At 35.3% G+C, this 16,276-nt stretch overlaps 2 protein-coding genes across 5 annotated transcripts; both read left to right on the forward strand.

Moving 5' to 3' along the window:
• Positions 1–3,779: 3,779 nt before the first annotated feature.
• On the forward strand, positions 3,780–4,169 carry LOC113703975 (14 kDa proline-rich protein DC2.15-like). The gene has a single exon (XM_027225534.2). The coding sequence runs from the start codon at positions 3,780–3,782 to the stop codon at positions 4,167–4,169; it is 390 nt and encodes a 129-aa protein (XP_027081335.1).
• Positions 4,170–6,718: 2,549 nt separating this feature from the next.
• On the forward strand, positions 6,719–15,689 carry LOC113703899 (PX domain-containing protein EREL1-like). Of its 4 annotated transcripts, none has more exons than XR_003451532.2 (10): positions 6,719–7,037; positions 7,996–8,106; positions 9,705–9,803; positions 10,772–10,858; positions 11,265–11,373; positions 11,533–12,266; positions 13,219–13,383; positions 13,474–13,710; positions 14,082–14,326; positions 15,263–15,568. XR_003451532.2 is itself a non-coding variant. In XM_027225405.2 (10 exons), the coding sequence occupies exons 1-10, from the start codon at positions 6,945–6,947 to the stop codon at positions 15,512–15,514; spliced, it is 2,106 nt and encodes a 701-aa protein (XP_027081206.1). In that variant the 5' UTR covers positions 6,719–6,944; the 3' UTR covers positions 15,515–15,689. The 4 variants fall into 4 exon arrangements, 2 of the variants coding, with proteins under 2 accessions (XP_027081206.1, XP_071917486.1); XR_003451533.2 differs by having other exon boundaries at positions 13,474–13,730; positions 14,108–14,326; positions 15,263–15,443; XM_027225405.2 differs by having other exon boundaries at positions 14,108–14,326; positions 15,263–15,689.
• Positions 15,690–16,276: the final 587 nt, after the last annotated feature.

Consider the following 16,276-nt stretch of genomic DNA (forward strand, 5'->3'; position numbering starts at 1 on the left):
AGGAAGGATTCATTTGGCGGAGTTGAACTTTCTAAGTTTCAATTTTAGAAGATTTTTCAAGTTTCAACTTTTGGCGATTTGGGAGAAATCATATCCTTGTTCATCCAACATAAGGTAAACTTCTTGTGCTAATGGATTAACAGTTTTTATTTTTTTTTGGGTGGAAAAAAAGTGTGTTGAATTTGATTCTAATTAATTTATTCCTTTAGAACCAATTTATAAGTAACTTATTAAATTTTAGGAAAAATCGTTTCAAACGTGTCTCAAATTTTACAAAATAATGTTTTAGTCTCTCATTTTTAAAAGGGTAATTTTATGTTCCTTGCAAATTTATAGTATTTATCAAATTTGGTCCCTACCTAAATTTTCGACTAACTTTTGATCGGAATCCACCACACGCCTATAGGTGATCATTTTTTTAGGAACAAAATTGTCAAATCACATTTCACATAATCTGATATATAGTTCCTCATATTTTACAAAATGAAATTTTTGTCCCTCGTTGATCATGTGTACGAATCTTTTTTCTTGTTTTTTGAAAATTTATGTATATGTCTATTTCATTTTATCTGAATAGTAGGAATAACACGTAATATATCTCTATTTAATTTCATCAAAAACAAGTGAATCGTAGTTGTAGGTAAATTCAAACAGATATATATTACATGCTATTCATACGAAAAAATTTATTTTATAAAATGTGAGGGATTATAGATCGAATTATGTGAAATGTAATTTGCTAATTTTGTCCCTAAAAAATGATCACATGCAAAGCGTGCGGTGGATTTCGATAAAAAAAAAATTTATTCAAAAAATTTAGATAGAGATCAAATTTGATTAATGTGAGTTTGTAAATGAGGTAAAATTACACATTTAAAAGTGAGAGACAAAAAATTATTTTATAAATGTGAGAAACGTTTTAAATGATTTTTCCTAAAATTTTTGCTCAACGCTTTCACATTCTCAAGCTGACAGTGAGACTACTCAAATATACGATCTCTATTGAGATTTTGATCTGCCTTTTTCCAGCATAGATGATGCTTCGTCGTTCTTCGCATATCCTTATTCTTATACTATATAAGAATGAGTTAGAACTTGAATTTCAACCGCAAGGGTGGGGTTTTTTTGGAAATGTGAGAGTGTTTGGAGTGCAATTAGAGTATTGAATATGAGTCATTATAACTAATTTAGTTTTGTTGTAATTACTTGAATGTCCTTTTAAACATTTAAAGCTAGGGGTAAGTTTGATATGTGTCAGTGTTTGATATCCGATTAAACATTAGGTGCAACTGAATTCAGCTTGTGTTTTAGTGAAATTACATGAAAGCCCTTCTAATCATTTAATTGTATTAACATTTAAGTCTTTTAATTTCTTAAAGCCTTTCTCATCAGTTATTTGCAAAGTTATGATATATAGATGTTAAGACACAATTAATGTCAATTAGTAGAGAAGTCTGGTTTCTCGACCGTTACCATAGTAACCCCCATCTATTCAAATTCAGTTCATTTACTTATAGATTTTGTTCCAGCACAATCATACAGTATATTGAATTCGGATGTTGCTACATTAGCTACTCCTCTTCTCCATTTTGCAACATCTTTTTCAATAGGTATGTTTTTTTAACCAATCTACTTTTTGGTTGTAAAAAATCTGTAATATTGCAAGTTGTATGTGCAATAATTTTTTAGTGTTTTAATTCAATTGTCCATGTTAGACAAGCTTGATACGTAAGAGACCACATTTGTTAATTGTTATTTATGGTTTAAAATAAGTTTATCATCATAAATTTTCTCATTTATAGATTGCATCTACTTCTTTTGTTGTTTTAACTATTAGTTAGGATAATTTCAAATCGTTTGCTACTTTATTGACTATTTCATTTAGACAATTTTTCACTTCATCTGATTTGCCAATATGTTTATCTATCTACTTAAAACTATTTGGCTAATAATCTAAAGTATGTACCTCATTACTTTTAATTGTTTTCTTGAATTGAGTGGATTAGAATGCTTTAGTACTTTTTTGAGGTAATTATTCCTTTAAATTAGCATATTAGTTGTTGTATATCTTTGCAACTAATACAAAACTGATATTTCATGATTATAACCCCTATCGAGAAGGAGATGCTTTGCTATATGTCCTAAATCATACAATAAATTATAATTAATTGCTTGCTCAATGTGAAGGCCTCGTGATGATATATGTCCTTGGAATCAATATAAATTCAAGAATTTGTCTTGCAAGAACCGAAATTCCTCTAGCAATGATTTCTTCAAGTATGCTAATTGTTCAAATCTCACTCATATGACAAGATAATGTGGTGAATTGCCCTCATATCAAGATCAAATTCAAACTAAATAACAATTTTTAATAATCTCTAAAATTCTAGGTTAGATGCAAAGTAGTTGATCGTATCTTATAATTTTGTTTTATTGCATATTATATTTTTTGACTCAATATATAACTTATGATTTTTTTAAATTTAATATCATATAATAAAATTGTCATACTTCAATTCTTATACTAAAAAATGTCAAATAATAATTATTAACCATCTTTAATTATAGGCACTAACGCGTGGGCTTTTCCCCCTAGTTTTACACATGTTTTCGACTAGGATTTCGATTTCCTTTCCGTGCCATGTGGCCCATTGTACCTTATTTTTTTTCACCTAACAAGCCAGTCAAGCGTTAAGATTCTTAAGAAGGATGATTGTTTGACCATATGATTTGCCAAAATTCGTAAACAGTTCCTCAAAACTATATGTATAGAAATTGCCCAGTAAATGAATATGAATTAAAAGTTACATAATCTGGAGGGGTTTAACGAGCAGCTGCAAATCACAAAGTGCAAGTTGAGGGATGATCCAGAGAGCTAAGAGTGATATCGACAGAACAATTCTCTATTTTCGAAGAGGATAAACAAATCAAGCAGTTTCCAGGATCTGCGTGCCCGGTTGCGGTGATATGATAGATTGAGTACTGCTGGGAAGTAAATCAATTCTAAAAATAATGGACCTGTTGCTGTTCCTTCAATTATTGAAAATCTCAGACCAAGACCAGGACAAAGTACAGGACAAGAAAACATTAAAAAGAGCTCCCATCTCTTCTGGAATTGCTTTGCAATTTGCATGGTACACAGCTCACAAGCTGACCTCCCCTTCCCCCACTCCTCATTTCCTCGAACAAATGCATCAATTTGACTGACTATGAGAGCTAGCAATAATAGCAGTAGTGTAATTTACTGGCTACAATCTTAAATTGGCATCCAAGATTTCCAGGAAGGCCTGAATATATTGATGGATTTTAATTCAGCTATTACATATAGAAAATGACAACTTCCAGGAGCGAAGGATTGTGATATCCTTGGAGCTGTCCCAAGGATTTCAGACACCCAATGCAGGAGGGCTTTGAGCAAGAATCTGGATAACATCAGATTGTAATGGCATTTTAGCCACAACACTCGAGTTTGGGATCATTTCATGTGCACAATGTACACGGTGTTTGTCCTAACGTTAAAAGGCTGGGACCATGGTTTTCCAATCCTTCCTTTCCTGGTTAATGTGAATTATTCCCAAGAAATTAATAAGCAAGCAACTTTTGCAGAAACATACAAAAATTTCCAACTGTTACAAATAATATCATCTGTCTGCAGCACTCTCTTCCACTCAATCAAACTGCTCGTTGCCTACCTCACAGCTTCCTGCTTCCCTTTATAAAGAGTATCATTCCTTCCAATAGGGCACCATACCTAAAGCTTGTTTAGCTAGGCAATAGGCATGGCTGCCCAGAAGCTTTCAGCAACCGTTCTAATCTTCTCCCTTCTTTTTCTAGCAGCATTTAGCAGTGCTTGCGGTCCTTGTGAGCCTAAGCCTAAACCAAAGCCTACTCCCAAGGCACCTCCAGCGAATCCCTTCTGCCCGAGAGATACCCTGAAGCTCGGTGCTTGCGCTGACGTACTTGGATTGGTCAACGTCGTTGTTGGAACTCCACCATACAGCAAGTGTTGTTCGGTGCTTGAAGGCCTGGCTGACTTGGAAGTTGCAGTTTGCCTTTGCACTGTCATAAAGGCCAATGTGCTTGGGATCAACTTGACCGTGCCTGTTGCGCTTAGTGCGCTGGTCAGTGCCTGTGGCAGAACCATTCCTCCAGGGTTTCAGTGCGGATAGATCATAGATGGTTCAGGTTCACACGTCTAATTGCTTGCTGTGTTGGTTTGATGAATCAACAACTACTGTCGGCTTGCTTTTTTTGCTGTTTTTTTTCCTTAATTTGGTTCATTTCTGTTTGATTTGATGTATAAGCTTGTCCTGATAAACGGGCAAATTTGCATGTATTGTGTAATTTCCTCCGTTATTGTTCAGCAGTTTCTGAATTCTGAACTGAAGTTGGAATGTCTTCATTAAATCTCGACCAAAATGCTTACTGCAGCCTTCCCAAAAGTCATCCTGTTAGGAAGACGATTTGTTTAAACCTTTGGCCCTTCATCTGATGACCTTCGTTCCCGGATTAAGACACTTTGAGTTTATGAAACTTGCTGCCAGGCATCCAGAAAGAAAGCAAATTCAATTTCTTTCAAATCATGAATGCAGCCACTGACAAAGACAGGCATCAAGAGCGTAGGAGGTGAAAAAAGAATCACCCTAGAATTTACCATCTTAAGTTGGTTGCTAAGTTAGAACTTCAAGAAACTAGAAACGAGACAAACTGAAATGCTGGAATTTTCGAGCAGGCCAAGTCCCAATATTTCTAGAAGATCACCACGCGCAATGTATACTACACAACATAGAAAAAATCCATAAAGATGTAAGCATGAGCGGTGAAATCTCTGAGTAATATGAACTACAACAAAGCAAGAAGTTCTGAACTTGAAACTGGACAGAAGGAAGCTAAATGCATTGCTCTGTCATCAGACAAAGTTGTCTATACATGATGCAACTTTCACTATAATGCCATGTTTACATAAGGTGTTAACCATAACATGAGTATGCTGCAGCTAGTGGCTCTTTCACAAAAAATTCACCTCACACATGGATTCCAAAAAATAAAAGAAAAGCAAAAAAAAAAAAAAGAAGACAGAATTGCTCCAAGTTTTTTCTAGCAATGTACTATATACTTTTGCCAAATAATTAACGAAGTTATGTACACATTCATGATCACATGCATGCATATATTCCTTAATTACTTTGGAGAAACAGCTAGTCCCCACCCAAACTTTGCTTTCATAGCTTTATTCCCATGAAATGAAAGTACCTTTCCAATATTCCAAACTTAGCTCAATGTGTTATACCACAACCTGCACACAACACTTGGCCTTTTTATCTCCATTTGCACTAACTACTTACCTTCTCCGCTCGAATGTGCATAAACTTACGCAAATATGCATGTAAAAGAAGACAGTTAAATTAGATAAATACAACTGTTATAAATTTCTCGTTTATTGCTTTTTCTTTTGTCTATATAAACTCATGACTCTACCAAATTAGCTTCTTAAGGAGTAAGTAATTAGTAACGAGTCACTGCTATGGTGCCTTGTGGGTTAAAGCTATGGTGCCTCACCACTAGTCACGAGTCACTGCTATGATGTATTTGAATGGTAAATTGTTTACCATTCAAATACATCAAATTTTCGGTACTATACGTTTTCAAATTTTTGGCATACAAATACATGAAAATGTTGCATTGTATATATGTCACGAATTTGATGATTCTTGTATACGACTTTTACAAAGAGTACAATAATGCAATATAATTGCACATCAAGTAATATAAAAGGTATACGTCCCTCCAAGGTAGTCGACTTGGTGGTGTAGTCCCTAGTTAGGGCATCCACCCGAGTTTGACCCTTATAACAAAAATGGGAAATAATCCAACAACCCAAATAAGGGTTGGGGCCTGAAGTGGGATCAGATCCTTTTTTTTTACAAAAAAAAAAGTAATATAAAAAGTATACCAATCGAATTGAATCGCATGAACTCAACTGCACAATAGTCCTTTTCCACAAACATGGCACAGCTTCAGGTTTGTATCTGTAGCTAAGGAAAATGCCAAAGATGGTAACAAAGAAAAAGAGAAGCAGGTGAAGACACCGCCGATTAGGGATCGGCCACTGGGCCTTTGGCCCGATGGTCATTACTAACTCGGTGGTGTGGAAGGTCAGGGGTTTACAATATGTCAAAATTTGTCATAGTATGTGGTGGCCTTAGCTGGCCTTTTTCGATGGAGTCTGTACTCACATCGAGTTTCCCTTCTCCTCTTTTCTAGATTAGGCTAAATTAGATTATAAGAATTCTATCGTTGCGATAAAAAAAAAGATTAGGGATCGAGATGTACCACGAGCGATTTATTGGTGCCCATCCCACCTTTCTTTTCCCACTTAATAATAACGGGGAGGTGCATTATTTGTTAAAATTTAGTTGTCAAAAGACTTGTATAGTGTATTATTTGTTAAATTTTATTTATTTATATGATCAACACATTTTTTTTGTCCATAATAAAAAGTGTAAGGCGGTGGTTAATCATTTAATCTTGTCCCTTTGTGGAATTAGGTGCCATGGTAAAACTGTTAAAACCTTTACTGCAATTTTCACGCGAAAATGTATCTTGGCATATGATCCATGCGAAAATGTTGTGATGGACACCTATTTCGATCGAGTTAGTAAAAATTAAATTAAAAAAAAAACATAATTATTAAAAGAAAAAAATTCCGCATCAAACCACCGAAGAGGAAGACCGCATGTCACTCTTCCCCCAAGTCTTGTCCCTTTTCGTCTTCTTCTTCGATCTTCCCATCCCCCACCGGTATAATTACAAAATTTGTACAATTCTGTAGAGAGAGAATCGAATTGAAATAGTAGTAGAAGCGTATTAGAATCGGAAGTAAAGGAAGGACGGAAGGAGTGAGTAGTAGCAGTAGTAGGTAGAAGTTAAAAGAGGGGAGGAGGATGCAGCAGCGGAAGAGTCCGCCGAAGCATCGGCACGATGGCACTTCTCCTCTTCCTTTGGGAATGGATTGGAGCCCTCCCCCTAAAAAATGGGTATCTCTTTATCCTTTTTAATTCCCAATTTCCACCTTTTCTGATTCTCAATTTCAATTTTGATCCTCAATCTTTACCCAAATTCTCAGTTGTACCGTTTGATCGCGTCTCGATTTCTCCGTCTATTTATTGGGTTTTCAACTTGCATGTCAATTGATCTACAACAGTTCATTATCTGCTTTCTTAATCATTTTTTAGATAATTTAGCTTATCCAATTCAATATTAGAGCTGAAGATCAGCTTAAAGCCCTAATATTTCTGGGGATTCTGTAGTTAGCGGAAGGTATGTTCTGCTATTGGCTGACTATGATCCTGATTGAATTTTGTTATTTTTAGATTCTGTTACTCTAGGGACGTATAAAGGGGGGAAAAAAAAAAGAAAAAGGAGGACTTTTTAAGCTAGTTGTTATGTTTAGCTACGGGGCTTTTGCATTTGTTCATGTGAGGTTCTACTACATCTAATCCTGCTGTTTCAAAGAGTCCAGTAGCTGTGAGGGCTGAATCTTCTCAATTGTAAGGGCTGCATTTTTACCATGCCCTTGTCGTTTTGTTTTGCAGATTTTGTGCCAATTTACATTATAAAAACCTTATAAGCTAACTTGTATATATATGTGAGTATTTTCCATGACTTGATTGAGCTTCTTTAGGAATCTTACCATAAATACTTAAAATGTTTCCAATTAAAAGTTTCCCCCGTTGTTGTGTGATGTGGTAAAATATGCTTGAAATGGGAAACAAAAATTTTATCTTTGATCTGATCATTTACTGCTATTGTACCACTCTCTTGCTCTGCTTGCTATTCTTGCTCTTGATGACGGACCTTTTTGTTATGATTTTTGTTTACAGGATCATATTTGTTTGATTGAGTTCATTTGTATCTTCTAATTCCTTTATTCTATTTACTCTTGAGTTGGCATCTTATAATCTTCTCCTTGCATCTTCATTGTATTCCCTGCAGGCTGGGCGTGAAACTGTTTGGCCTCATGATCCTCACACGGGTTGGAGTTACTGTGTTACCATTCCTTCCTGGGTTGTACGTCCAAAATCAAGAGATTCAGATCCCATAGTGGTATTCAAACTGCTTATCTATGCCAAGTGTTTGATTTTCATTTCATGTTATCTTCTTGAAGATACTTTCAACATTCCAAAAGAGCTTCTTCTTCCATTTTGTGTTGTCCCATAACTAAAAATGCTCTCCTAAGTTCGTGTATTATCATTAGCATAACATGAATAGTTGTATGTGCTATTAAATTTGAAGTCTTCTAAAATGTTTATCTTTGGATGATGTCTGTCTCTCCCTATTTTTATTATGCATAAATCCACTTCAGTAACCTCAAGAAAAGGATGGTCAAACACTTTTTTATAATGCTAAACTAGATGAATCTTTAGGTTATTAGCACGGGGTCAGTAGAGTATTATTTACTTTGATATGTTGTAATTATCTTTTTTGGAAAACATTAGGTTATACTCCAATCTGTTAATAGCTAACGTACTTACTTCCTCCATCCCATTGATAATATCATGCTTCCTTTTTGGTTTGTCCCAAAATTAATATCACATACTAAATTTGGCAAACAATTTTTCCCACCATTCCTCTCTCCGCCCTTGCATTCAATTTTCACCTTAAGTCATCATTGTGGGCCTTGCAGTTATCATTCAAATGATTACCGGTTGCAAACGCATGTGTGGTTGACACTTATGTTTATTTGGTTGGAGCGTGAAAAGCATGCACTAGGCATTTGGGAAACGTAACAAACTACTGTACGCCCATGTTTGCTTTTCATCGCCTGATTTCACTGAAAATTCTAAAAGCCAGTATCAAACAAGGGTAGAATCGGTAAACAAAGCACAATTCATCCATTCAGCTACACTATTCTTAAAAAAAGCACAAGTCCTGAAAAGTGACAAACTTCTCGGGATGGAGGGAGTAATATTTTGGTTTAGACTAGAAGAATGGATTTAATTAACTCAGTTTTCGTTAATCTAAATATTACTGGTCAACTTTTTTTTTCAACACTTAAGTAAGATTGGAGATATGGGCTGCTATTCCCTTTCTGATTTAGGCTTGTTTGATGATACATATCCTTTGCCCTCATTTAACTTCGAACAGACTACTTTGTCTTACTGTGTGCTGTTATAAAAGCAAGATAGATGAGATAAGCAATCCAACTAAAGTAGTCATAAACTCGATATCTGGTGTTCAGAGATCAGTGAAGAAAACCGACTAGGAGATGGCATTATTTGTTGATGTTTCTTTTTTTTTTTTTCCTTCTGTTGTTTTAAAAGTCTTTTGTTGCACTCTTATTGCACCAAGATTCTTAAAACAAAGTCTTGCATATTATTACTTACACTGTGATTTCTAGGCTTCTATCGAAGCAAAAATTCTTCCATGTAGCTGTATAAAGAGTCTCATTATTTCTGGATCTTTTTGCATATTATGGTTGATAAGTTTTTCTTGATTTGTATTTTAAGGGATATCTGTCTGGAACAAATCTCAGCCTCATGTGTTATATCTTTCTTCTTGGTCTGAATGTATCTGTAATCTTCTCTTTAACTTGAGTATTTCGAAGCAGATTATTCATTTATAATGGTCATGGTTTGACTTTTATGTGAGCGTGCACTTTTTGTTCCTTTTCTACCTTTCGTTCTAACATTGTTAAGGGGCAGTTTTACAGGGTTCTGATTGGCGTGCAATCTCCAGAAGGGGTTACAACGACACGATATGTATTAAGAAGATTTAATGATTTTTTGAAATTTCTCTCTGCTGTAAGTTTGCTCTTTAACGTGTTTCTGCAATTTTGTTAGATCTTTCCTGGGCATCAGGTGGAAAAAAGGAAATTAGAAATAAAAGTTATGGCACCAATCCTAGCCACCATGGTGTCCTTTCATCAAGTTTTTTTATCTTATAATATAATAACTCTCCCATATTACAGGCAATATTTATTGTTCACTCCATTATAATCTTGAAATGTATATTAGGAGCAGATTTCAGATACTTATCATTTCTAACAATAAAGAAAAAGAAAATAGTATTAAATTAAAGAGTAGAAGATCAAGAAGAAGGAATGTGAAAGCAGGTTTACCATCATGAAGTTGTTCTGTCAAGAGGAGTGGGAAGAAAGATTTGTGAACTTCGGTTAACCAAACTGACAGCAGGATGATTTTAGATTTCAGCTTTGAGATGACGTCGAACTACTTATTTTGGCACTGTTGATTCATGTCAATATCTGAAAGACATAAAGTTATGTATTTGTAGAAAGTAATTAACTTCGAAAAAAATTTGTTTGGTTCACTAAATCTATATGACTTTTCTTATTTATGTAATTTGTTTTACATGTCAGCTGGTGGGTGATTCTGGTGAATTTTGTTGGCTTGATGTTTGAACTTAAGGTCTAGATATCAATAGGTCTTAAAACCAGCATACACCCAAATTGGAAGATGCCATTGCTTAATTTCTTATACGATCGCAGGAGAAAAGTGTACTCTCATGGTTTCACATTGATTGCTTATTGAAAAGTAGGCATTGATCATTGAGTACCAATTTTGGATATGAGGGTATATGATTTATGGTTCTATCTTCCTGCTTGATAATAGTCATTAACTTATATGATGAGCACAATGCATAAAATTCCTGGCTGTAGCATTCAATGGGACAGTGGATATACAAGTTGATCCTATTAGAGTTTTAGACTGATGCCAGGAGGGCTCATTTTGTTATGGATTTTCTTTTACAGCTTAAAACTGCTTTTCCTAGAAAGACTCTCCCATCAGCACCACCAAAGGGACTGTTACGAATGAAAACAAGGGCTCTTTTGGAAGAGGTAACCAGCTATTTGCTAATTGTTTTACTTGTCTAGTACAAGAGTTATGACATTTTAATGTTTTGTGTTGTTTTCCAGCGTAATAGTTTCCTGCATGTTAGGTTAAAGTTAAGATGATGAAACCTCAATAGGAATGATATTTTAGTTGGTACAAAGTTGCAGTTTGCATTAATTTCAGCTGGCTTTTTCTGGAAACCATGGTCCTCAAATTAAATACCGTCCTGAGTTTTTTTTTTTTGGGGGAATTTAAAGATGGCATTAGTTATTATAATCAGCAATAGAACTCGGAATGAGTGATTACAGCTCAGTTATTTATTCACGTGACATCAAAAACTTAATTTCAAAGTCCAAATTCTGTTGTGTTTTGTCTGAAAAATTAAGATCGTTAAATGTATATTTGTTGTAGAGACGGCGTTCATTGGAAGAATGGATGACAAAGTTGTTATCAGATATTGATATATCCAGAAGCTTTGTGGTGGCATCATTTCTAGAACTGGAAGCTGCTGCTAGATCTTGTATGTGTTGCTATTACTTTAGCTGAATTTTTGCTTCGAAGCAGCATTCCACTTAATCTAGACACTTCATTACGTCAATTGACGCTAAATGTGTTGATTAAGATATTAACTTTTGTCTAGAACTTCTTCTAAATTATCCTAGAATTTTCTTTTTTCCAGCATTCCAAGATGAAAACCAGCACTCTTCAGTAAATCCTTCTGGAAGTAGCAGCACGAATTCTTCATCTCATGTTCATCCTAATTCAAGCTTATCTCTATTAGCTGGTAGTTCATCAATAATGTTTGACTATGGTAGTGACACTGCATATGAGACATCTGAAATTGGAAGTGGAAGCCTCGGGCTGGATAACAACTCTGAAATTGGAACAGAAGATCTGTCATTAGATGAAGATTTGTCAAGTCCAATTGATAAGTTTATGAAGTATGGCATGTCCAACATTGATGAGGGCCTGTTTATGGGACAGGCTATTCTAGAGCAACTTGAAGGTTTCCCCAGACAAAAGGTGCACGTGAATCAAAATGCTGTAGCTAATGATATCAGAAATGAAAATGGTTTCCACGCTCGAAAATCCTCAGCTGACAGTATTGGAAGTGAAGTTAATTCAAAGAAAGGCAGTCAGCCTCCAAATTTAGCATTTAGTGATTCATTAGGGAATGGGTCTATTCACCTTCCTGGAGGGGCTTCAGTCTCAGGAACAACTGAAGTTCTTGGAAACTCAGACTTGCAACTCCCGGATGATGTGCATTTAGTTCTTCCTCAAGATCAAGGCCAGAAAATGAATAGGGTACTGATGACGATGCATCGGAGATTGGTTGCTGCAAAGACTGACATGGAGGATCTTATATCAAGGTTAAATCAGGAAATAGCTGTGAAGGAGTATCTGACAACCAAGGTATGTTGAAGACTTGTAACTTTGTTCTTATGGCCATGCATATTACTTTGAAATTGATGGACCTTTGCTTTTGAAAGTGTGCTCTATGTATCTGTGTCTGTGCTTGAGTGTAGTCATATTTTCATCTTTTTAGTTGCGACAATTAAGTCTGCATATAAAAGGTCTTTCCTGATGCAAGTGGCAGATTATATGTAAGTCGCCCAAGTGGTTGGAGGTGTAGTCCCCTTCATTTCTTGACATTTTGGATCATGCTATCTTTCCATTGAGCATCTGTTTTGTGTATCTTAACCCGTTTGTCTGTCTGATCCCTATTGTTGAAATGCATTATTAATCTTAAAGTTGTCAGAGTTTCAGGATATGCTGTATGGAATGTATGAGAAATATATTAGTTGGTTTAAAACTGCTCCCAGGGGCACACGTAAATCATGATGAATCATATGCAGACTGTGTTTGCTTAGTTAAAAGGAGTCTTTGCCAGTTCACAGTAGCTAAATAACCAAGTGCTTTCAAATAAAATCATGCACTAGGGGATCTAAAAAGTTTTTCATCCCATCAATTGGTCCTGATTGGAAAGAGGTCAACAAGGTCCATGTCTTAGAATTTGGAAAATGTAGTAGTGTACCATAGATGTAATCAGAGTGGCTCTATGTCAAGGCAAGTGTTGAGAAATTAATATGCATGCTTTACTACTCTCCGTGGCTTCTGCATTTGCATAATGGACAATGTTTCATGAAAATTAGTCTTGTAAAACTGTATATTATCTGCTTTTAGTTATAGTTGTAGTGTTCTTTACTACTTTTCCAAGGGTGCTTTTGGTTTTCCTTTTATTTATTTTCATCTGGTCATGTTAAAAGAATATTGTCATACTTGAGCCACAATAGGCTAAAAGCTTTTTAGTCTAGTATTACAACCAAAATTTGATGTGGTGACCACCTATTATTGTAATTGCCAGGTCAAGGATTTGGAAGTGGAGCTTGAGACTACTAAACAAAAAAGTAAAGAAAACATTGAGCAGGCGATTTTGATTGAACAAGAAAGAGTAACCCAAATGCAGTGGGACATGGAAGAACTTAGACGAAAGTCAATGGAAATGGAATTAAAGTTGAATTCTCAACAGGTTCTGTATCTTGGAGGTGTTGGCTGGTTAGATATATTTTACCTCAATCAACAATAATTTTAACTTACACTGTCTGTCATACCTTTCCAGAATCAAAAAATGGATACAGAGGTGAAAGTCTCAAGCAGTAATGAGAAAGATATACTTCAGGAGTTGGATCTGAAAAGACAGCAACTTGAGGATTTATCGAAGCAACATCAAGAGGTAGAAGTGAAGTCCAAAGCTGACATCAAAGTTCTTGTTAAAGAGGTTAAATCCCTCAGAAGTACCCAAGCAGAAATTAAAAAGCAGCTTAAGGAATCACTTCAAGAAAAATCTGAGATTGAGGTATTGTTGAAGATGAAAAGGCATGTGTTTTCATGCTATTGCTTGCTTATACAAGGAATTGGTTATTTCTAGTTTCTTTTCCTTCTAATGATATTGTTCATGGGGGTCATAGTCTAATTTTTTGTTGCAGAAATACTTAACTGACTTTATAGCTTCAGTTTAATAAAGTCCTCAATAGATCAGGTCACATTGTTTATGCATTTTTATATTATACGCATGCTATCTAAGTTGTTGCCTAGACCTACATGGTGATCCATGAGCTGAAACAAAAATTAAGTAAAACTTTTAAGACTATTTGACTGCTATTTTATGATATATGATTGATTCATCAATATAAAGTGGCTCATGAAAACTTATGCAAATATATGAAGACCCAAACGTTTGTTTGGCATTCCAGATGCTCTTGCAAGAAGAAAGACATAAAAATGAGCCCATGTATGCTGCATGGAAGAATTTTTTGGAGAAATGTGAGACTCTTTTCAATCAACTCCAAGAGTGCAAGGTTGATATTTTGAAAGAAGATGAAAAGAATGACCTCATGGAATTTCCTTTGCCAACACTTGCATTTGATGACATTGCAAAGTCTGATGATCAAATCAATGTTCTTCTTGCTGAGGTACTATTGAAGCCTTTTCCTCTTCTGTTTGCTTTCCACATTTAACTTATAAACCTCCTTCCTTTTTGTAACAACTGACTCTATTCATCTGTTGACAGTTTGACTTCCTTTTTGCTGGTATGTACTGCAGAAATTGACTTATATCTTGTTTAAAGTTCCGATGTGCTAGAATGGAATATATTTGTAGTCGTTCTGTTTACAATAACATATATTCTTTAACCCAGGATCGGAATAAAAGGCTTAGATAGGGAGGAACATATAGCCAAGTCATTATGACATTGTTACCATTTAGCTATCCTAGTAAACTGCGAGAAGCAAAGTGCATCACTTCGTATACATTATATTTTTGGGATCATCTAGTGTTACATATAACATATGTTTTGTCTGGTGAAGTTGCTCTACTTCTAGTATGTTGTCTTGAACTTTCATGATTGACAGGTGCTTTACATTCTGGTTGGTTTTGTAAGTGTATTTACATGTGACCCTCATTGGCCGTATCAGATAAGAATCTGCTTAGGAAATTATTTTGCGCACAGTGGACTCTGTAGAAATATTACAGCTATGCTGATTTGAAATCAGAGGAACAAAAGTGACAGTTTTGTTTTATAACTGGACTGCGTGATGAGCTTGGCCATATTCATTTGAACCTGGACTCCACGTTTCCACCATTTTATGCTTTTCATTTGCTGGCACTTAATCTATGACTTTAGACTCTCTAAGTTGATCGATGGGCCTTAGTGCCATTGACATAATCTCTTCCCTTTGGGGTTATATTCGCCTTGGTATATTGGATCTTGTCCGGTGGTAAGTGGGCGTGACATTAGCCTGATTAGTAAGATTTGTGACCTTGGTCCTGTGTTATTTTATAGATTCTTCACTGGTGGCCTCATTTTCCGCAATATACGTGCTTAACTGTTTTTTTTTTAATTTTATCAGGTGCAGCACTTATCACTGGCTGTTGATGCCTTGGTGCCGACTGCTGATAAAAATAAACGTGCAGATGATGACATGATAAGAATAAATGAACACTTGAGGACGATGCTGGTAAATTTTTTTGTTGATAATGGTAGATTAATAAAACAGGTAAACTATGTTGCTCGTGCTCTGAGAATGAAAATGTCAGCTGACAGAAATGATTCTGAGGCTTGTCCAAACAACTGTGTAAAAAATGAGGGTTTAGATAGATGAGAATTCGGATATATATTGTATATCTTTGTCATATATGCCACACCTTTTAAGCAACCATGAATTACCTTTTTTTTTTTTTGGGTAATTGAATTTTGCTGTTCTCGGGTGGTTCTCCGATGTAACAATTAACCCTGTAATTTTACAGAAATAAAAGATGAACTAGTCTTCTTCAGAAGGATTAAGTTGGTGTTGTACACACAGTTTAGAGTTTCTGCACTGTAACAGTTTGCAATTCTACAGCATACATATTGCGCACGAGTCCTTCAGAAGGTCTAATAAGTTGGTTTCATACTAAGGATAGCAGGGGAGTCCTTCCGGATATCTCTGACATAATTGGTATTTGTACACAAAATTCTCCAATTTTAATTATTTGTACTGGAAATTTTCATTTATTTATAAAATCCTTATATTCTTCATACTTCCAGCTATTCAGTTTTAGCACTTGGAAATGCCATTCAGTTTTAGCACTAGGAAATGGAAAACTATTCTTCTATAATCTTAGAAGCTATAATACATCGATCCTATGTTGGAAAACTATTCAAGTTCTGTTTTGCTTGGGAGATGAAGGGGAGAGAAGAAATTCATCGGCTTCGTACAAGGGAAGAGATTATTTTTCTTTCTTCCCTTTTCTTCCCAAGGGGATTGATTACAAGGAGATGAACAAATATGAAGATATTCAGTAAGAGGAGAAGCTGTTCCTATGTCATATTTCTAATCTTTCCTGCTACAGCACCCCACCAATCTCTCTTCCCCCGCCTGCAT

This window comes from Coffea arabica, chromosome 8e (assembly GCF_036785885.1).
Source record: "Coffea arabica cultivar ET-39 chromosome 8e, Coffea Arabica ET-39 HiFi, whole genome shotgun sequence".
In the NCBI taxonomy this organism is placed as follows: domain Eukaryota; kingdom Viridiplantae; phylum Streptophyta; class Magnoliopsida; order Gentianales; family Rubiaceae; genus Coffea; species Coffea arabica.